The 23,160-nt window shown below is 37.4% G+C and overlaps 1 protein-coding gene across 10 annotated transcripts in view; it reads right to left on the minus strand.

The window, feature by feature from the left end:
• Positions 1–23,160, minus strand: part of SLC8A1 (solute carrier family 8 member A1) — a 295,009-nt gene that overhangs the window by 16,833 nt on the left and 255,016 nt on the right. For all 10 annotated transcript variants that reach the window (XM_039320941.1, XM_039320937.1, XM_039320940.1 and 7 more), the window contains one exon: positions 8,976–9,251. In XM_039320941.1, coding sequence (XP_039176875.1) covers positions 8,976–9,251 — 276 coding nt within the window. The remainder of the gene's footprint in view (positions 1–8,975; positions 9,252–23,160) is intronic.

Genomic DNA, 23,160 nt, shown 5'->3' on the forward strand with positions numbered 1-23,160 from the left:
TTAATGTTTAAAGTACACAGTGTAGTAATAAATATCAACTGAAGCCACCCTAAGGGCAGTGGTTCAGACATTAAAGGAATGTCTGTAGCAATAGCTACAATAGCAATAATTAAATAATTAAAAAGGGATCACAGCATATTCTGCATTTCAAACAATTTTTGCAATTGCAATCATTGGAGAAGAAGAGATCCATGTGGAAAAGCAGAAGTTGAACCTACAACTTCAGCTTGTATTTTTCTCCTGCCCAGGTTCTTCCTTAGAAGCTATGTAGCATTATACCTGGACCCCCTCTGTCTGATGGTACAATCAATCTGCTTTGCAAATTTCTCTTTTCTCTCTCCTCATCTTTCCTTCTCTGGAACGAAAAATCTTTTTCCTAGTATGAACTATTAAACTGTCCACTAACAAATGTAGTTTTTCTTACAATTATTTTTTGAAATATAAATTGGGATTATGGTTCCTAGCTCTGGCTCATGGTTAACATTAATTATATTAATGATAATGTGATATCATCACACAATAATATTAAAACAATATTGGATACTGTTTACTTGTAATATTAATACAAACACTGTAAAAGAAGTTTAAGGGACTGAGAATTTAGTATGGATTCACACTTATACATTGTACTTAATAGGTTTTCTGATTTGATGTTTGATAATGCAGAGCCCCAAGGGTAGCCATGATTGGCAGTACCCTTGGGGTAATAAGCCAAAGCACATTATGCCTTAGCAGAAATGTGAATCAGCTCAGAATGTGGCCTGTGAAGAGCAAAGATCTACTGTAGTAAGTTCGTGATAATGGTAACTTCTGAATCAGGTCTGAGGGCAGATAGTTTGAACAGCTTCACTATACAGATAGTTCTCGACATACAACAGTTCATTTAGTGACCGTTACAACGGCATCAAAAAAGTGACTTATGACCGTTTTTCAGACTTATGACTGTTGCAGCATACCCGTGGCCATGTGATCAAAATTCAGACGCTTGGCAACTGATTCATATTTATGATGGTTGCAGTGTCCTGGGGTCATGTGATCACCTTTTATGACCTTTGGACAAGCAAAGTCAATGGGGAAGCCAGAATCACTTAACAACCGTATTACTCAGTTAACAAATGCAGTGATTCACTTTACAAATGTGCCAAGAAAGGGTGTAAAATGGGGCAAAACTCACTTAACAAATGTGTTACTTAGCAACAGAAATTTTGGGTTCAGTTGTGGTCATACATCCAGGACTACACGTATCAACCTAAATGTAACCTCAAGTAAATAAAAGAGACAGGCATTACTTTGAAAAAATCAACTTGGCTCCCATTCTCCAAAATCAGATTAGAAGGAAATCCAAGTTGCATATTATTATTATTATTATGGATCATCGCACAGTCAGCCGGATGTTCAGATTGGATTTGGCATTTTGTCTACCTATCAAGTCCTTACCCAGGACCTGGGATAGGCAGATGTGGATGGTATTACAGGTATCGTCGCAGGATGGAAGCAGTTCCTAGCAAGGCCGCCTTTTGCAATTGACTAATAGCGAATTTGTCAATGCCAATGGTGTTCAAATGGTGCTCCAGTTGTTTTGGGATTGCACCCAAGGAGCCTATCACTATTGGTACTACCCTTGCTTGCTTTTGCCACAGTCTTTCTATTTCTATTTGGAGATCTTTGTATTTTGTTATCTTCTCCAGCTCTTTCTCTTCTATTCTGCTGTCTTCAGGCACTGCCACATCCACTAACCAGACTTTTTTGTCTTTCTTATCAACAATTGTTAAGTCTGGGGTGTTATGTTGCAGGTGCTTGTCTGTTTGAATTCTGAAGTCCCAGAGCAGTTTAATTTTATCATTTTCTATGACTTTCTCTATTTTATGATCCCACCAGTTTTTGCTTACAGGCAAATGATATTTTTTGCAGATCTTCCAATGCACCATTGTTGCTACTTTGTCATGCCGCTGCTTGTAGTCAGTCTGTGCAATCTTCTTGCAACAGCTTACCAAGTGGTCCACTGTTTCTTCAGCTTCTTTGCATAGGCGGCACTTACTGTCTGTTGCTGTCTTCTCAATTTTGACTTTATATGCATTTGTCCTTAAGGCTTGGTCTTGTGCAGCCAGAATTAGTCCCTCGGTCTCTTTCTTCAATTTTCCTGCTCTTAGCCATTGCCAGGTCTTGTTATTATCTGCTTTCCCAGCTATTTTTTTAATGTATTGGCCATGTAGTGCTTTGTTTTCCCATGCCTCTATTCTGTTCTTCATTTGGTCTTTCTTGTAGGCCAGTTTGGTCTCTCCAGTAGTCAGTAAGCCTTCCTGATATACTAATTCCAGTGCATCTTCATCATTGTTCTTCAGATATTCTTCCAAAGCCATTTTTTCTTCTTCAACCATCTGATGTACTTGTAGCATTCCACGCCCACCTATTTGCCTTGGTAGATAAAGTCGGTCAATGTCACTGCGTGGATGAAGGGCGTGATTCATTGTCATTATTTTTCTGGTCTTCCTATCCATGCTTGAGTCCAGTCCACTATTCCAGCTGTGTACCTAATGACTGGGATTGCCCAGGTGTTGATTGCCTTTATGGTATTTCCTCCATTGAGTTTGGACTTTAAGATCTACTTCACTCTCTTGATGTATTCACCTCTAACCTTTTTCTTGACTTCAGTGTGCTTGATGTTGTCAGCTTGAAGGATACCCAAGTATTTGTAGTACTCTTCCTCATCCAGACTCTTAATGTTATTTTCGTGGGGCATCTTGATTCCTTCAGTTTTCACTACTTTTCCTTGTTTGATAGCAAGTGTGGCACATTTGTCCAAGCCAAACTCCATTACAATATCTTGGCTATATATACGGACAGTGTTGAGCAGCGATTCTATTTCAGATGATGTTTTTCCATACAGTTTCAGACCATGTAAAGGAGATGGGATAGTCTGGCAGATGTTTTTGATGTTTGATAGCCATATCCTGAGTTATTCAGTATTGTTGACAGAGGAAACAGTGCAATGACAAATAGTAATGGTGATAATGAATCTCCTTGAAATATTCCTCTCTTGATATTAACCTCTCTAAGTCTCTCACCATTGATCTGCAACTGTGTCTTCCATTGTGCCATCGATCTTTGCACAAATTTTCTGATGTTTCTACTGACTCCTGTTATTTCTAGGCACTTGATTATCCAGTCATGTGGCAGAGAGTCAAATGTCTTTTTGTAGTCAATCCATGCCACATTCAGGTTGGTCTTCCTTCTCTTGCAGTTTTCCAAGATCATTTTGTCTCTTAGGAGTTGATCTTTTGTTCCTCTGCTATTGGGGCGGTTTCCTTTCTGCTCAGGTGGAAAGAGATTGTTTTCAACTAGATGCTGTTGCACTGCATCAGCTACTACACCAGTCAGTAATTTGAAAGTTGTTGGTAAGCAAGTAATTGGCCTGTAGTTACCTGGTGTTGCCCCTTTTGCTGGATTTTTCATTATTAGGTAGGTTTTCCCAGGTGTTAGCCACTTTTCAATTTCTCCTCCTTGTAGTATATTGTTGAACTGTTTGGCAATGAGTGGGTGTATAACAGTTAGATGTTTCAACCAAAACCCATGCAGTTCATCTTCACCTGGTGTTGACCAATTTTTGATTTTCTTTGCTCTTTTTTCTACCATTTTTGTTATTATTATTATTATTATTATTATTATTATTATTATTATTATTATTATTATTATTATTATTGATCATCGCACAGTCAGCCAGATGTTCAGACTGGATTTGGCATTTTCTCTACTTATTGAGTCCTTACCCAGAACCTGGGATAGGCAGATGTGGATGTTTGATGGTACTACAGATATCGTCGCAGGATGGAAGCAGTTCCTAGTAAGGCCGCCTTTTGCAATTGATTAATAGCGAATTTGTTGTTGTTGTTATTATTATTATTATTATTTGGAGGTCATCTAGTCCAACCCCCTGCTCAGGCAGGAAACCCTATACCATTTCAGACAAATGGCTGTCCAGTCTCTTCTTAAAAACTTCCAGTGTTGGAGCATTCACCGCTTCTGGAGGCGGGTTGTTCCACTGGTTACTTGTTCTAACTGTCAGGAAGTTTCTCCTTAGTTCTAGGTTGCTTCTCTCCTTGCTTAGTTTCCACCCATTGCTTCTTGTCCTGCCTTCAGGTGCTTTGGAGAATAGCTTGACTCCTCTTCTTTGTGGCAGCTCCTGAGATATTGGAACACTGCTATCATGTCCCCACTCATCCTTCTCTTCTTAAACTAGACATAACCAATTCCAGCAACCGTTCCTTATATGTTTTAGCCTCCAGTCCCATAATCATCTGTGTTGCTCTTCTCTGTACTCTTTCTAGAGTGTCAACCTCTTTTTTACATTGGGGTGATCAAAACTGGATGCAGTATTCCAAGTGTGGCCTTGTCTTTCTTTTTGTATTTCAAAGCATTGTTGGATATCTACCTCTTTCACCCATTGCCCCCTTTCCACCTGCATTATTTAATTTTCCTGAAGCAGATGCTAATATTATGGTGCTCTAATCATAAATATTTCACTATTAAAAGAGAATTTACTGTTATTTAAAATCCATCCCAAATATGTCACTAGATGTATTTCGTAAAAAAAAAAAAAAAAAGATAAAGATTCCAAGCTGCTTTAACTGAATGTTTTCAGGACAGCAGCCTTAGGTCACCTTGGATAAAAAGAGAGAAAGGATAGCTCAGCCTACAAAAATACTTCTTTAAAATGTCATTCTTGGCAGGAGTTTAGAAACAGCTTTTTCCTATGGAATCTTGGATGCAAAATTGTGACGTCTGATCTGGTAGCTAGTTCTTCATCCCCATACAAAGGCAAGGCCAAATAGGTAGGGCAAGGATGTTAATTTATATTAAAATTCAAAAGCTGCTTTCACTCATGAAAATAGCATTATGGACATTTCTATAATTGCTGTTAAAAAGAAGGCAATTTCTCCAGAGTACTGCCTCTGCTGCTCCACAGCAACTTAATAATTAGACTGCAGAACTGATGTCAAAATAAGAAAGTTCATACTAGGTCCTTCTGCAACAGCCAGCAGAGTTCTTGGCAAGCTGTGGGTGGCAAAGGTTGCTTGCAAAACACTCTTCATTCACAGGATCGTTTTTATGAAATTCGTTGGTTTGCTTGTTTATTAATAAGTTTAATTTACATAGCAGAGGGTCTCAAATTCTGGACTCCGGGTGGCTTACAATATTAAAAAGCATTATAAAAATATCAGAAACAGAAAGGCAACATACATAAAACAATATAGTAATAAATCAGAACAACCAATATACAGTATTTCCTATTGTCCAGATAGGCTGCCAGATGATTTTCTGACTAACTGGAAACTACCTTACTTAGGCCTTCCATAATAACAAAAATTTGGATGATCAATAAAGCAGTAAAGAAACACAGAACACTTTAATACTTTATTGGTTCTCTGAGGTTTTGCCACCCAAATATGGCAGGTTTGCCCTTATTTAAAAATCTCTCTCTTTTATTTCATTTTGAATGAAATTTGGCAGCATTTTTTGGAAGGGTTCTGTTTGCTATATCTAAGATCTGGCTGCTGTATAGGATCCTGGGCCTCGGATCATGCATCCCTAGTTTAGCAACTCCACAGGAAGCTTAGGCCAATGACAAAGGACACTTTTTCTCTTCATTTAACTGCATGATTCTTTGCAGAGTCAGATGGGCGACATAATAAACAAACAAACAAACAAATAGACAACTTTCCCTTCAAATTATCTTTTATCTTCAAATTCAGACTTCACTATTGTTGATGCTGTTTTTTCTAATTAAGTATGGAATGCTCTTCTTTCCCCAGGCACTATTATTTTAGAATATATCTATCAAACTATATCCTTGTTAATGTTAATAAACATTCTCTAAACATAATTAAAGTATCACCACATTATTCAGTGAGGCCAACGGGACTGAATTATGTGCATGAACTATACTACTTTTCAGTAAGGAATCCCATTTCTTTAAAAGGAAACTTAGTAGCACCTAAGTTGCAAATAAATGTCTCATTTGGATAATTTAATTACCTTATCTAGCAATGATTTCATTCAAATATTCCTACCCTTAGCATTCATACCAGTGACAAGATGATTGTAATTTATGTTGAAACTGCAACCCTATTATACATCTGTTCTGTCTTTGCTTAAAACTGAATGTGACTCACACAATATAATTCTGTAACTATTACTCAGAAGTAAATTCATGATGTTGGGAATTAGGCAATGAGATTGATAAGAAGCTGTCTTGTTCAAAAGATGGGTGCCCAATTCAAACAGTTTAATGCAGAGTTAAGTCAATGACTATTCCTTAGTAGCTCACTACTAAATTTTCGGATATTGATTTTTGTTTTGTGCCTCTAGCTTGTTTTGTTTTTTTAACTTGCTCTTCATTCTCAACTTTTCTCTCTTCTGGTCTATGAACTTGGGTTTGGGTCCTCCATTGTAAAATTCTCAGCTGTTTTTTTTTAATAAAAACCATTTTTACTAATTTGTATCCTATAACTGTAGTTTGATGGGTAGACATTTGTAAGTGTTAATCTTATCTCCAGATCATGAAATACTGCTGATTCCTGCATACTAAATAACTGTTGCATAACTGAAAAGATGAACATATATCAACCTTTCTGCTCCCTTTTTTGGCAGCCTAAAGCAAATTGTTGCCAGTGAATTGGGGAATGTGCACAATCTGATTGGATTGGCAGTTGGATTTTTCTTCCACACTGGCAATGTGACCACTTGGGAAGGTTCCCAGGATCATCTGCATACATACATCCCAGATAGCTTTATCACTGAGTTACAGTCCATAATGGCATGGAGTTACATGAGATTCAGTGCTAGCAGAGAGTGATTGCTTGCAGGGTAACTTAGAGAGTGTTTGAAAAATTGCATGATGATTAATTCTGTTTTCCAATTTGTTGCTGCTACCTCCCAGCATCCAATCATCATCTGAGGTGATGGCCTCACAATGCTAAATAGTAGAACTGGTCCTTTAGATGTGATTTTCCACTTGCTCACTTCCTCTGTTTAAGCCTTGATTGTCTTCTCTGGACATGGACATATCAAAATCCTCATTAATTGATGCCATTGAGCAATATAGAAAGCATTTTATTATGCTTTTTGTTACCCATCTTGAAGTAGACTTGGGAACAAAAGGATTTTCAAAAATCTGTAAGTACAGTATTAATACTAAATTGAATTATTATCATGATTAGTATGTTTTTAATTCTCATCTTATTTAATTCTCCCTAAAGTTAAAACTAGTAAAAGGAAAATTGTCTAATAAGTTCAGGGATGGGAAAGACAAAGTACTGATTACATGAAATTAAAATGATATGTTCAAAAAGAAATACTACTGATATAAAACAAGTAAGAATTGGACATAATCATTGCAATTGTCTTTTGTGCAAGCTTTTTCATTGGAGAAACTAGGGAAGTTAATTTAAGTTATTTAATTCTCTTAATTTTAATTGGTTTGCATTATCTTTTAAAAATCTTTTTATCACATTGTAAGCCACACAGAGTTGCTGTAATAGTGAGATGGGCAGTATATAAATTTAATAAATGCATAAATAAATGAATCTTATGACCTCTACTGTACACAGAATCATTATTCTGCTTTGTTTTATCTATTCAGCCAAAATATTTTTGTAACCGTAGAGTTGATATACTAGAAGAAATCTGAAAAGCTTCCACAAACACACTTTGTTCTTAACAGATAAGATGCAAATGTGTATGTGACATGTTTATATAGAAAAGTGTTTGGATAGAATGTCAGCAAGCAAACATCCCTGACATTTCCATGTGCAGAAGGCCATTGCTAAATGACCGAACTCAGGCTGTATAGGTCAGGAAATTATATGATTAATATTTTCAGGTATGTATATAGTACAATTTAATAACATTTTAACGTGTAGTTTTAATGTTTTAATTATTTTTATTTGTTTTATGAGTTGTAAGTGCCTAAAGTCATCTTGTAGGGGAATGAACAGCATACAAATGTCATAAATAATAAATAGATAAAATAAATAAATGTATATATCTTCCCTAGTCTATGTGCAGAGAAATATGATCTATAATTCCACTGCTGGGGACAACCTAAAAATGCATCAGGTAATCAGGTGTTCTGTTCTTAGAACCATTTATTGGTCTTGTCTCAGTGAGTTTTCTTCTGCCTTTAAGTAAAATTGACTATGCCTTGCCTGAATCCTTTTCCCCTTCATTTCTCTATATACTGATAAAACATAAGTGGCACTAAAAATTTATCTTCCACATAGTTAGGCTCCCCAACCCATAGGAGGCAGATTACTATTGTTCTATCAGTTCCCAAAGTAATCTTTAGAATGATAGAAAAGAAACTATTGCCTGGATGCGTCATTGGGTCTGTGAAAAGGAAGAAAAAATTAAACCCCCTTTCCATACCTTGCATGGACCCTATTGTGACTGGATTTCATGATCATGACTCTTTGCTTTCTAAAGCAATAAACAATTGATACTGTACCTCTCTATATCACTTTTAGATACCAAAACCTATTTATCATCTTGCTTATTTGACTCTGTAGTTGTCCTTTTACGGTTACTTAAAAACTGGCAACTTTATGTGAATGTATCACTTCCAAATAACTAATGTAATAAGAAATAGTGTTTTAGATAAAGGTTAGTTCCCAGAGTCAAGATGTAATCAATGGAATGGCTTTTCAGCCACAAATGGTTCAAAAATATTTTATTTCTGGTTTAAGAAAGGTTAAAAGGCAGTAATAGATAGGGAAACATAATCTAGGGCTACAATTGACAGTCATTTGCTCTGAAATAATCCATGAGATTCCAATGGAATTGTTTTGAAGTAATTGCTGCCAAATCCTGGATTGTTCCAGGCTTACTGGGAACCCTCATTTTACAGCGAAGGGAGACAACATGAAAAGTAGTAGCAGGGACTTAAATTACTTTTTTTGCTGTGTTTTATTTTTTCTTACCTGGTACTGAAGTTCCCAGTGCAACAAATACGACTGCAGTTACAGAGTCCTTCAGGCCAATTGTGCAGCCAAAATGGGATGCCAAATCCCCAATGAAAGCTGTGAGAAGGCCAATCATAATGATGGACACTACAAAACAAGCCCAACCATTCCAGTAGTCTGTTGGGGGAACAAAGGCAAAAAAGACTTTCCAGAAGACGGTCAGAAAGTGCATCACATAATCAAAGCAGGATGGTAGCTTCTCTTCGCCACATTCATCATCATCATCATCCTCTCCTGAAAAAGGAAAGAGAAAGGGAGGGAGGGAGGGAGGGAGGGAGAGAGAGAGAGAGAGAGAGAGAGAGAGAGAGAGAGAGAGAGAGAGAGAGAGAGAGAGAGAGAGAGAGAGAGAGATTGGTTCATGAAGGATGATTCCCAATTGTAAGGCACAAGCATAATTATCATAGTTGCCTTTTTGAAAAATGAAATATATAACAGCTTAATCAGGACTTTTTTTCTCATAGAACGCCCAGAACGGAGTTCTGGCATCTTTTTTGGATGGAACCTTGCAGGGTAGGCCAGGCAGGTTGTATGACTTGTGTGAGTTCTGGCACCTTTTTTTTTTTTTTTTTTTAGAAAAAAAGCACTGAGCTTAATAAATATATCACTTACAGGGAAAGGCCACTGTACTTTTCATTCCTTGTGTGAGAGGAAAAAAAGCATTTTCCACATCATCATTGTTCTATAATTTTATAAATATATTTGTTATATTATTTCATTGAGTTCTCTTTTACATTTTTCTAAACTAAAGAAAATTTTAAAAAGTGTCATGGGGAATATGTTTCAACTTCCTGATCAAATTGTTTTCTATCTTCTATACACTTTGCATTTATACCAAATTTGTCTTGCGTTTTAATTTTTCTTATTAACTGTATCTGTTGTTATACTGAGGGAGTGCGGTGGCCTAGTGGTTAGGATGCTGGGAATGTTTCGAGACCCAATCACCACATAACAAGGTTCCTTTCTTAACATTGCTTCATTTATCATTTCCTGCTGTTTAGTCTAAACCAGGGGTAGTCAACTGGTTTAGGAATTCTGGGAGTTGAAGTCCATGAGTCATAAAAAAGCCAAGGTTGACTACCCCGGTCTAAACTAACTGGTTCCAGCAAAGGTGTTTTATTTTTAAATGCCATGTGAATGATATTCCTGAACCAGGAGTGCATGAGTGGGGTAAGAAAAGGTTTGCCCTCTTCTTTGATAACACCAAGGCTATGATTACTAGTGCCTGATTCAAAATAGCATAACTATTTATTTTTCAGAGCTTAATCTAGGAAAAATATACTGAGTACATAAAGCAAGGTGATTCCAAGGCAGTCTCAATGTTAAAATGACCACACATGCCACCTTCTTTATGGCCCATAATTGTATATACATTCAGGAGAGACCCCAGTTGAAAGATCAAAAGTATTATTTGAGAATGCTGGTGGGTACCTCCCAAAGCCTGTTATTTCCTTTGATAGTTTTTCTCTAGCTGAGCTTATTTTGGGACTAAAGCCTAGACAGTGTTATCTGTTTTGCTTGATTCTGTAAGCTTCTGGAAATATGACTCATCAGAATAGGCCATATTTTCCTCCACATATTACCATTTCTCAAATCACTGTGAATTATCTACAAGTCTTCTGATTACTTCTCTATTAGCAATACAATTATGTAACTAGATGTTTGTTGTAGAACATTTTGATTCTTTTGGTTTGCACCACCTGATGTGCTATTTATTCTTAATGTACACTGTATAATAATCTCATAAAAGGCATGGAGTAAAGGAGCCCCAAACAGCTGCTGAAGACTGAAGCTTTTAGGTATCCTTGCTGTGAGATTGCTACATTTTTCTCAACAAAGAAATGATCCTTTTTATTGAGAAGCACCAAAGAATGTCAGGGAGTGCTATCTTAAATGCAAGAAAGTTTGCATTATGGAAAGAAACCCAAATGTTTTCCTTTCATTTCCTATTAACGAACATCAGCAAATGGCTTTCTTGACATCATTACAGAAAAAAAATAAGAACTTTATCAGCAAGCTTGGAATAAGCAGAAATATTGCGGATGCTTCACTACACATTAGAGTATGGATATAAGAGAAATTATCCACAGATTCAATAGGGCTCTATCAAAATGAATCCACCAACAAAAACCAATGAACACAGTTTTCTTGTGTCTTGTCATCCTCTGCTCAAATATCAGTCTATGATTTGTATGTGGATGCTTAACTCATCACTTGCTCAGTATTCTTATTTTCTCCCTTAATATCCACTCCCTGCAAGCTAATTTCAGTTCTGGAAATAAGTCTTGGGAAAAAATATTTTGGGGAAAAACAATGATTACCAGGAAAGAGGTGGATAATATAAAAGAGAACTTGCGACTAACTATGAGAGATGCCAGTGTAATGTATAATTTAATTCTGGCAAGTATAAGTTAAAGAGAGTTAATTTATTGATTTAATAGCAAAAATCTACTCATAACATTTATTAAAGATTTACTAAATATAATGAATTATAATATTTATATAACCAATCAACTTGTTCAAGAGAATTACATTATAAAATATTCTCCTTACCCTGTCCTCCAGAAGTTTTAGATTGGAACCCTTAACATCCAGTTAACATGACTATGAGTTATAAAAATTTCAACCTAGCATATGTGAGAGGAATCAAGTCAGGGAAGGCCACAAGCCCCAGAAAAAATATACAAAAACTTGGAGCTGAGAAATAGCAGGATTTGGTTCAGCAAATTGAGAAATATTGTCAAATACATTATTTTGAGAACTACACATCAAGATATCCTCTATGAATTTTTCTTGACAAGCAGGTGGAACTGCTGTGAGGCTTGCCATGCCCTGCATGGACACAGCTGAACTGGATGTAAATTGAAGGTTTACTATGGCTCTATAAATGAACTTATTGTCTTTTCTTGGTGGATGCATACATAAACCTCAAAATAATTTTGCTAGATCACTTTTCTTTTCTACTCAAGCCCCAATTTGCTTTTTTCTTTATTGCTAAACTGAGAAATTGGTATCAGATCTTCCCTATCTGTATCTCCTTCCACTGAAGTGGGGTGGAAAGAGAAGCATCTAAGGTGCAAGCTAGCCATGGAACTCTTCAATATGGCAGTGTGGCAACATAATCAGTCTAAGATTTTGTCTTAGTAGGCAAAGAGTAGGATTTTCACTACTCTTACAATCTAAGCATTGTTGATCCTATTTTCGGAAGATAATTTTGACTTGCTTTGTTCTTATTTAGGAAAACCAAGATACAGTAAATATTCTGTTCATTTGTTTGATTTAAATGTTTAAGCAGAAGTATAACTATTTTGTGATCCTAAGGTTTTCATCCTGTCTGACCATGGGAACTGCCAATTGTGTACACCAGCTACAGATGAATGGATTGGGTTAGAGCCAATTTAAATTCTTGAGTTATTTTGTACTGTCAAGTTGATTTAAGTTGTCCTAAGATCAGAGAGCACTCTGCAGGTATAACTAGAAAGGGATTATTCAAAATGCTTTAAATAGTTTTAAATTGCCAATCACTAAGATTGCATGTATTTTTTTTTAAAGAATATTGCGTGAACAAAGCTTTTTGATATTTAATTCTCTCAGAGCACTTTATGGGAAGAGATGCAGAATAATAAAATGTCCATTAGGAGAATCAAACACTATGCTTTTATGAATAATTTAGTGCATTGGTAAATATTAAAAGATCTTAGTATGATGGTTCCCTGGATATTTAGAAACTAAAGTTCGCTGTAAATGGTTTGGATCTATAATGTAGCCCAGTGTTCTTCAACCACATCAACTTTAAGATCTGCAGATTTTATGTGGCCAGCATGCCCTCTGATCCTTGGAGAAATGGCTGGGCATTGTAACAAAATGCTCATTGGAGGCCTGTTGCTACTGCATTATTTGTCCTATAGTTATAAAGAGTCATTTTAGTTAGTACTAATTATGTTAACTCTGATTAGTTATTTTATGACTTAGGGCAGGGGTGTCAAACTGCCGGCCCGCGGGCTGGACACGTCATCCGGAAGCCGTGCCCACCTCATTGCCGGTAATAGCAAAACCGTGCCGATACGTTGCGCAATATCATGTGACTTCGCCAGTTTGACATGTCTTACTTAGGGTGTTAAACTATGAGTTAAATAAGAAGCTCACATAAAAAAATTAAAAGTTGATCAAACACAGCTGCTGAACTGACTAGCATAATGCACTCTTGGGGACTAAATGTGTATTGTTTACTTACTTAGCAAAACTGGTATTATAAAGTATATGAATACCTTCCTCTTTGCTTAACTGTTACACTATTTAAAAACAATATTTTTAAAAATCCAGTGTTGCTCTCCTCATAAACCATTTGAGTAATAATTGCTGATGAAGTTTCTTGCTGCTGAATAAAGTACAAAGACCAAAATGTATTAATTAAAAAAGACCTTTCCAGCCAGAAAAACAAGCCTTTAGAAAGAAGTGCCATTTCTGAATCTCATTTAGAAGATTTTGGGTGGGTCTTATGGAATATGACTCCTATTCTCCTTTGGATAAAACAGTTTTCTTCATCTTAGCATCCTTCAGATGCTATTCCTGGAATTTCCAGCCAGTCCCTATCTTAACTCACTTTTTTTTAAAGAGCAGAGTAGATTTTTGTTCGAAAAATTGGGATATGCCGGATTAGGGAATAGAAAGGCCAGCTTTCTATAAGCATTATCCAAATTATTGTAATCATATTTAACAAAATAATAGATAAACAGCAAATTAAATCATTGTCTTTCTGACGCATACTGCTTGGGGAAAAAAAGAAATACTGTTAGAACAAAAATTTCAGCTATAATTCTTGTACAAAAAAAATGAAACATAGTCATTTCTCTAGAGCTCCAGTCAGAGATGAGAAATAGCCCAGTAGCTAACTTCTGCAAGATTAAAAAATCCCATTTCTTTTTTAAAAGAATCTCTTCTATTTCTTTTTCACTGAGTTCTAGTGACACATGGCTTAATCTTTCACGAACTATCCACGTGGCTTGGAAACATTTAGAAACAGTGACTAATAAGCATTGTAATAAGATAATGGGTTGCATTCTTCAATTTAGATTGATAAAGGTCAATATTAACATAGGCATCTACTTTAACCTGGCATCAAATAATATTTTAAAATATTAACCAGCTATATTGGCTTTACATAAGCTAAAAACATGAAACATTCTATTGGATCAGACCTAAGGCCTATCAGAGCCAGCTTCCTGTTCCCTGGAACAACCATCAAAATAGTACATTGCTGGTACCTGGTAACTCAGGTAATTTGTTTTATAAAAAATAAAATACAAAATCTGATTACCAGATCATTGTGACCAAAAGGACCAATTATCTGTTCCTTAATCTAATTGCCAGAGTAAGTCTGAAATAGAGCGTGATTGATGTCAAAGATGCAGGGAGCAAGAAACAGGAGGATGGTTTAAAATCACACTCTTCTCTGCCTGTTCCTTATCCCACACATGGATGGACAATAAAGATAGATGTGTTAAAACACGAATGCAAACAATAAAAAGCCCACATTTCATCATGGCAATGGTTAAAAAATGTGTGTTGTTTTACTGGTCTAGCAGCCCTGGGCAAAATAGGCACATATTGGGTGACAGAAGGGGAGGGGCTGTTTCTGCCACAGTATATAGCAGTCGACTGAAATGGAGGAAGTTAACACACAATAGGCAAAACAATGTCACTAGTGCCACTGCAAATTGAAAAACACTATTCTGACATATAGTAGGAAAAGATGGGTAGAGGATGCACAAACCATTGACCTGTGGGTAGGTAGAGGAGAATATTATGTCTTCCTGCCCTTGAGAAATATTACTTGCACTGAGGCGACTAGTTAGCTACATCAATCCCATGTGTAGCTGCACTCCTGCCTTGCCAATTGCTCTGCTTGAGAATTCAAAAGGCTGGGAATAAAATGCTGCTTTTTAAGTGCATGCCATTGTTTCTTTTCTTCCAGCTTTTGGATCTTGCCTTGCATTACAGACTATAGACATTTCAGATGTTGCGGATTCTGACCCTTGGCTACCAATGCTGATTAAAGGCCATGTGACTGGTTGTTTTCTGACTTCAGGCCCCTTGTTAATAACCCTGACCTCTCTTTGCACTGTGCTGATTTCATGCAAGTGGACGGTGTGGGTTGGTATGTGTGTGAGTTCTGTTTCTTTTTAAGTCAGATGCAATTTTTTACTTTTACCGTTTTAGAAAGGGTTTTGGAGGATGCAAAAATTGTGCTTCAGGACTTAGTCTGCCTTAAAGGTTGTCTACTGCTGCTCAATCAATAAAGTTACACATTACATATATTTAAAGCATTATTGGTAGAAGGGTTATCGGGCAGCAATGGTAACTGCAGGCACACAGTAATATCCAGGAAAAGGATGAACACTTTCTTTCAACTGCACTATAGTAGTTGCCCTCTGGAATTTCTTCCTGATCAAAAATGATAGGAGAAACATCGGCTCCTTGGTGGTCTCTGAACTTGGTAGTTTTTATGCAGATGCCTCATTACCCACACCAGTAATGTCATCAGTGCTAGTACCTGTCCTGTCAATGCTGTCAGGCAAACACCAGCACTGACGATGTTATCTAGTTTGGATAATAAAATGTCTGCATAAAAAAATACCAAGCTCAGAGAGCAACAAGGACCCCTGATTTCAACTCTGAACTACAAATATTCTCCTTTGTGGATGACATGGTTCTTGTTGGATACATTTGTATCTTGTAGTGAAGTATGAATAAAGATCAGGCAGAATAAAAAAATATTCTACAAGCAGTGTTGACAGTTTGTTAAACTGTGTTTTCTCCCCCAGTAACAATTAGGTTCACTGAAAACATGTGTTTTTATGGGTGCAATTCTACAGTTTAACAGAAGGAAGCCACCTGGGAATGAACAGAACATTTGATACTGACAGACGAAGCTTCTGCAGACTTGAATGTTGTGGACTGCATGTTAGAAATCGAAAAGTCTCCTGTGGATACATTCAGAATACAATAGCATGAGGAGCCTAGAAGTGCCTGAGAAATACTTAATACTTAATATAGATGCACCGAAGGACTTAAAAGTATTTTAGGATTATTTAATATTAGACATCCCATGCCCTGTTAGGTCATTGATTTAGAGATATATCCTTATCTAAAAAGGGAAACGAAATAACTATAGTAGGCAAAAAAGCAAAAAAAATCTTCCTTTCTCCCTCCCTCCCTTCTCTAATTCTTGCTTGGTTGCCCATTTACTTTACTTTGCTTGTGGGAAGCCTGCAGAGAGAAAAATCAGTAGGGAAGCCAACAGGAAATTACAAGTCCAAAGCCAGTCGGCAGCTAAATGGATGCTGCTGGGTAGGAAAGGGAGCAAGGGATTATAAGAATGGCTGAGAAACTGTCATAGAATGTTCAGGCATCACGTGACTGCAGCAACAGCCTGGCAAGGCTGAAGCAACAGGAGTTTGGCAGCACTGAAGCACCCACAAGTTTACCAAATTTTGTTTCCTCGGGAGTCATGGGTCCTGGATTTTGGATACATTCTGTAAATTAGGTAAGTTAGGATTTGAAGTACCTTGGTTCAAAAATTGTTCCCTTATGACAAACTGTTTTACCTAGTTAAGATTATGGGAACAAGACTTTTAGTAGTACATAGTTTTTTGTTCTTTATTTGACTCAGATTATATAATACATTCTTTCAATTAAATGTAATTAAAATTAATGAACTTGTTTCACTTTCACTTAGTTTTATTAATTGCAATTTAGGCAAGGGAAAACTATCCTTAAATGTACAAGATAGATACTGCTAATAAAAAAGAAATTGTTCTTTTAGATACTTGCCTAGAAAAGACTCTGATACACCTTTTGTCTTTGCACTTGGCTAATTTAGGAATGAACATAGGAAAATGTCAGAGATAAAATTTGTCTTATGGGTTTATCACTTTCTTATCTTTATGATTAAGTAAGTCATTCTTTTCTAGCCTGGCACTTCTGAAATAGCAGGAGCCCTGCCAGTAAGCGCAAGGCAAATTACACGTAGGGGATTCTACAATGTAACATATGTAGTCTGGGGTAAAAGACATTTCTCTGTCTGCAAAGGCTGATGGATCTTTGTTTCTCAACCTTAGTTTAATCCTAAATGAGGTTGGACATCACTACCAGTCCCACTGGACCACTGTCCGTACAAACAGAAGATCATGGAAATATAGCTATAAATAAATAAAACCGAGCAATTGATTTCTCTCCCTAGATGAAAATACATAGACCCACAACCTCCCCCTCAAAGAAAACATGCAGACACCTAGCAAAGAAACACCAAATATCCTTAAAAAAAATCACATCAACAAACACACTTGAGACAAACAGAAAAGCACCTCAGACTGTTCCCCCCCCCCAAAAGAAGGCAAGTGCTGGTGATAGGAGATTCTATTTTCAAAGGAACAGAATTAGCCATCTGCAGACTGGACATACAATCCAGGGAGGTATGTTGTCTCCCTGGAGCAAAAATCAAAGACTTGGCTGAGAATCTAACCAAAACAATTAGGTCCACAGATTACTACCCTCTCTTACTCCTTCACATTGGGACAAATGACACAACAAAGAAACTGAGCACAATATCTGAGAGACTATAAGCAACTAGACAAAAAAGTTAAGGAGCTAGGAGCACAAGTAGTGTTCTCATTAGTATTCCCAACAAAAGGCGAACACTCATTGAGGGAAAAAAGAATTCTAGAAATAAACCACTGGCTAAAGGGTTGGTGTTGGTAAGAAAACTTTGGTTTCCTGGACCATGGACTGCATTTCCAATGCAAAGGATTCTTGGCAAGGGATGGGCTGCACCTCATGAAAACAGGGGAAAATGTACTCAGAAAAAGACTGGCCCAACTCAATAGAAGGGCTTTAAACTAAAATTGAGGGGGAAGGGTGACCAATCATTAGAATCTCTAGGACAACAAAACCAATCATAAATCCCAAGAAAACAAATCAAACAAAGAGGTTGGGAGCGATGAGAAAAAAGAAAAAAAAATCAAACAACAATCAGGAGATGCAGGAAACATACCCATGGACAGACATAAAAGTTTTAAATGTTTATATACTGATGCAAAAAGTTTGGGGAACAAACAGGGTGAACTAGAAGTCAGGAAAGCAAAGGCTCAGAATGAACAAAGACTTGCAACAGAAATCATGGATAATAAAAAAAGTTTCTTTCAACATATTAATAATAAGAAAAAAGTCAAAGAAACTGTAGGTCCATTAAAGAGAGAAGCTGGCAAGGAAATAACAAGCAATAGTGAGAAAGCAGAGCTGCTTAACTCATTCTTTGCATCAGACTTCACACAAAAAGGAACATACCAAAAACATACCAAAGAAATACTGCAAAAGACAAAATAGAATCAAAAATTAAAATAAGCAAGAAAATGATAAGAAAACACCTAGAATAGAATAGAACAGAACAGAATAGAAGCTGGAAGGGACCTTGGAGGTCTTCTAGTCCAGCCCCCTGCTCAAGCATGAGAACCTATACGGTCTCAGACAAGTGAATGTCTAGTCTCTTCTTAAAAAATCTCCAGTGATGGAGCGCCTACGATTTCTGAAGGCAAGCTGTTCCACTGGTTAATTGTCCTCACTGTCAAGAAGTTTCTCCTTAATTCCAGGTTGCTTCTCTCTTTGATCAATTTCCAACCATTGTTTCTCATCCTTCCCTTTGGTGCTTTGGTGAACAACCTGGCCCCCTCTACCTTGTGCAGCCCCCCAGATACTGGAACACTGTTATCATGTCTCCCCTATTTGTTCTTTTCTTTAGACTAGCCAAACCCAAGTACCGTAGCCATTGTTCGTATGTTTTAGTCTCCACGCCTTTGATCATCTTTGTTGCTCTTCTCTGATTTTTTTCCAAACTCTCAACATCTTTTTTGTGATATGATGACCAAAATTGGCGGCAGTATTTCAGATGTGGTCTTACTAGAGTTTTATAAAGCGGTACTAATACTTCACGTGATCTTGATTCTATGCCTCTGCTTATACAACCCAGGATTGTATTAGCTTTTTTTGTTGCTGCTGCACACTGCTGGCTCATAGTCAAGTGATCGTCCACTAGGACTCCAAGGTCCCTTTCTCAGTTTCTGTTTTTAAGCCAGGTCTTGCTCAATCTGACCTTGATGAATATAAATCACCAGGATCCGACAAATTACATCCCAGAGTTCTGAAGGAGCTGGCAGATGTGATCTCAGAACCATTGCACCATATCTTTCATAAATCCTGGAGCACCGGGGAAGTACGTGGGGATTGGAAAAGGGCTGATGTGGTTCCCATCTTAAAGAAAAGAAAAAAAAACAGACCCAGGAAACTACAGACTAATCAGTTTAACATCACTACCTGGGAAGATCCTGGAACAGATAATCAAAAAACAGATCTGCGAACAAACAGATCTGCGAACAGCAAACAAAGTTATAACTGGTAGCCAGGATGGGTTTGTAAAAAACAGATCATGCCAAACCAATCTTATTTCATTCTTTGATAAAGTGACCAAATTAGTAGACCAGTGAAATGCTGTGGACATAGTATACTTAGATTTCAGTAAGGCAGTTGACAAAGTAGACCACAATTTATTGCTTTGTAACTAGAAAAAGGTGGAATAGACAACATCACCACCAGATGGATTTGTAGCTGGCTGACAAACCGTACTCAACAAGTAGTCCTCAATGGTACTACATCCACATGGAGAAGTAAGCAGTGGGGTACCACAAGGCTCCATCTTAGGCCCAGTACTCTTCAATATCTTCATCAATGACTTAGATAAGGGAATAGAAGGGAAACTCATCGAATTTAAAGATGACACTAAACTGGCAGGAATAGCCAACACCCTAGAAGACAAGCTCAGGATTCAAAAAGATCTTGACAAACTTGAACAGTGGGCCCTATCCAACAAAATTAGTTTTAATGTGGAGAAAAGCAAAGTTTTACATTTAGGCAGGAAAAATCAAAAGTACGAGTACAGATTAGGCAAGACCTGGCTTAAAAACATTAACTGTGAGAGGGACCTTGGAGTCCTAGTGGGCGATCATTTGACAATGAGCTAGCAATGTGCAGCAGCAGCCAAAAAAGTTAATACAATCCTGGGTTGTATAAACAGAGGCATAGAATCAAGATCACACGAAGTATTAGTACCCCTTTATAAAATCCTAGTGAGACCATACCTGGAATTCTGCAACCAATTTTGGTCACCATACTACAAAATGATGATGATGATGATGATGATAATAACAATAATAGTAATAATAGTAATAATAGTAATAATAGTAATACTAATAATAATAACAGACAAGCACCTGCAACATAACACCCCGGACTTAACAATTGTCGATAAGAAAGACAAAAAAGTCTGGATAGTGGACGTGACAGTGCCTGGAGATAGCAGAATAGACGAAAAAGAACTGGAGAAGATAACAAAATACAAAGACCTACAAATAGAAATAGAAAGACTATGGCAAAAGCAAGCAAGGGTAACACCAGTAGTAATAGGCGCCTTGGGTGCAATCCCAAAACAACTGGAGCACCACTTGAACACCATTGGAATTGACAAATTTGCCATTAGTCAATTGCAAAAGGCGGCCTTACTAGGAACTGCTTCCATCCTGCAATGATATCTGTAATAACATCAAACATCCACATCTGCCTATCCCAGGTCCTGGGTAAGGACTCGATAGGTAGACAAAATGCCAAATCCAGTCTGAACATCTGGCTGACTGTGCGATGATGATGATGATGATAATAATAGTAATAAAAAAAGTTGGAAGGGACCTTGGAGGTCATCTATTCCAACCCCCTGCTCAGGCAGGAAACCCTATACCAGTGATGGCGAACCTTTTAGAGACCGAGTGCCCAAACCACAACCCAAAACCCACTTATTTATCGCAAAGTGCCAGGGCCGCATCAGCATTGTGGTGCCCTCATGGAGGGGCAGGGAGGTGCCTCTGAGTGCTGCCTCTGGCACGCAAGAACCGGAGGCGCAAAAATGGGCTACCGTGCTACAAGGTGCAAAAACGGCCGTGCCATGGGGTGCAGATACAAGGTGCTGCACCATGCAAGAACGGGGCAGGGCTAGTGAGTATCACGCAGCACATTCATGCTTGTGGCCCTGTGCACGCATGCATGCATAATGCTTCCCCCTCCCTTTTCTTCCAGTCCACTAATCAACAATGGTTGGTGACCTCTGCTCTACCACCTCTACTTGAGCTTCCTTGTAAGCCGCTTCGCCTCCTTTGTGCTGGGTGGGGCTCCTGCTCTGGGCGGCAGTGGTGGCCTGATGCACCTGCTGTGGCGGCAGTGGCTCATGTGCCAACAGACAGGGCTCTGAGTGCTGCCTCTGGCACGCGTGCCATAGGTTCGCCACCACTGCCCTATACCATTTCAAACAAAGATGTTGAGACCTTGGAAAAAGTTCAGAGAAGAGCAACTAAGATGCTCAAAGGCCTGGAGACTAAAACATATGAAGAACATCTGCAGGACTTGGGTTTGGCCAGTCTAAAGAAAAGAAGAAATAGGGCTGACATGATAGCAGTATTCCAATATCTGAGAGGCTGCCACAAAGAAGAGGGGGTCAAATTATTCTCCAAAGCATTGTTTCCAAGAAACAATGGTTAGAAACTGATCAAAGAGAGAAGCAACCTGGAATTAAGGAGAAAGTTCCTGACAGTGAGGACAATTAACTAGTGGAACAGCTTACCCCCAGAAATCGTGGGCGCTCCATCACTGGAGTTTTTAAGAACAAACTAGACAGTAACTTGTCTGAGATGGTATAGGTTCTCCTGCTTGAGAGGGGGGTTGGACTAGAAGACTTCCAAGGTCCTTTTCAGCTCTATTCTATTCTAGCTGATGATGCAAGTTGGGAAGTACTTCCTGAAAATAATTCATTTTCCAATTTTTGCATAATTAAAAAAATTCAAGAGTGTTAAGAAAAATCAATTGATTTTTTTGCTCTAAATTAAACATTTCTTGAGGGCCAGAAACACCAATGGAGCTTGTATTGTTATATGATTTATTACTCCAGTCTGACCTCCTTTTAATTATCTTTTCAACTAGTAGGATAGCAGATAATCATGCTGAGGTGCAAGTAATAAGATCATTATTTCTGATGCATAGAAGCAGCAGCACAATTATCTATTCTTGGAGAAGATATGATGCATTGGAAACAGTGATTTATGTTGGTGAACTTGCCATGAATATTAACAATGACAGTGTGCCTTCAATTTATGAAGCAATGATCAGAAAATCCTGCTCATGGAAGCAGTATATATACAGTTAAAATATAATTTATCAATTCTACAATTTGCCTGAATTATAGTTCTATAATTTGTCTGTATATAGTTAAAGTGAAAGAAATGTAGTCAATAATTCATACATCATATTAAGCCACAATTCTATTAACTATGGTTTAAATAATAACTGGCTGGATTTGCATCATATCCTACCCAATATAAAGCACCACAGGTCACAAACAATGGATATTCTAATCTAAAATCAAACTACATTATGGAAGGGCTCAATTATGAATCTAGTCCCTTCATATTCATGGCAATGATATCTGTCAGGAGGCTCAAAATCTGTGAGATGGTGGGATCATGAATGAAATGCTATATGTGCATGCAGTGACTCATGTCTATGTACAAAGGGTCTTTGATCCGATTCTGCACCAACAATCTTAAAGATGTTGACCCTTCCCAATGCCCATATTTCTTATATAAAATAAGATCCTCTTGTTCTTATTTTTGCTTCAACTCTGTAAGAATGTTAGTTTTGCCTAGAAAAATAAGCCTTATGTTCTTAATTCATATCCAATTTATTGAAGTTGGATTGATATAGTTACAGCAGTCAGATGTCTAGATGGCACTTTTTAAATATATTGTACTTAACATACTTTTCATTTGAGTGTTTTTTAAAAAACGATGAACAGTGTATTTATTCTGGCGAGTCCAGATATAATAGTACAAAAGGAAATGTATTTCAGTGGTATTGAGGGATCTTAAAATAGTTTAGAAAGAAAGCAATATCAAATATGGAAATTCTTTGCAAATTGGAAGATGATATCTTGCAATGAGTGTGTATCCACAGTGAAATAATTTTTTAATTTGTCAAATATTCTGTGAAGTCAGAC

This window comes from Crotalus tigris, unplaced genomic scaffold (genome assembly GCF_016545835.1).
Source record: "Crotalus tigris isolate CLP2741 ecotype Arizona unplaced genomic scaffold, ASM1654583v1 scf7180000023713.2527936, whole genome shotgun sequence".
NCBI classification, from domain to species: Eukaryota; Metazoa; Chordata; class Lepidosauria; order Squamata; family Viperidae; genus Crotalus; species Crotalus tigris.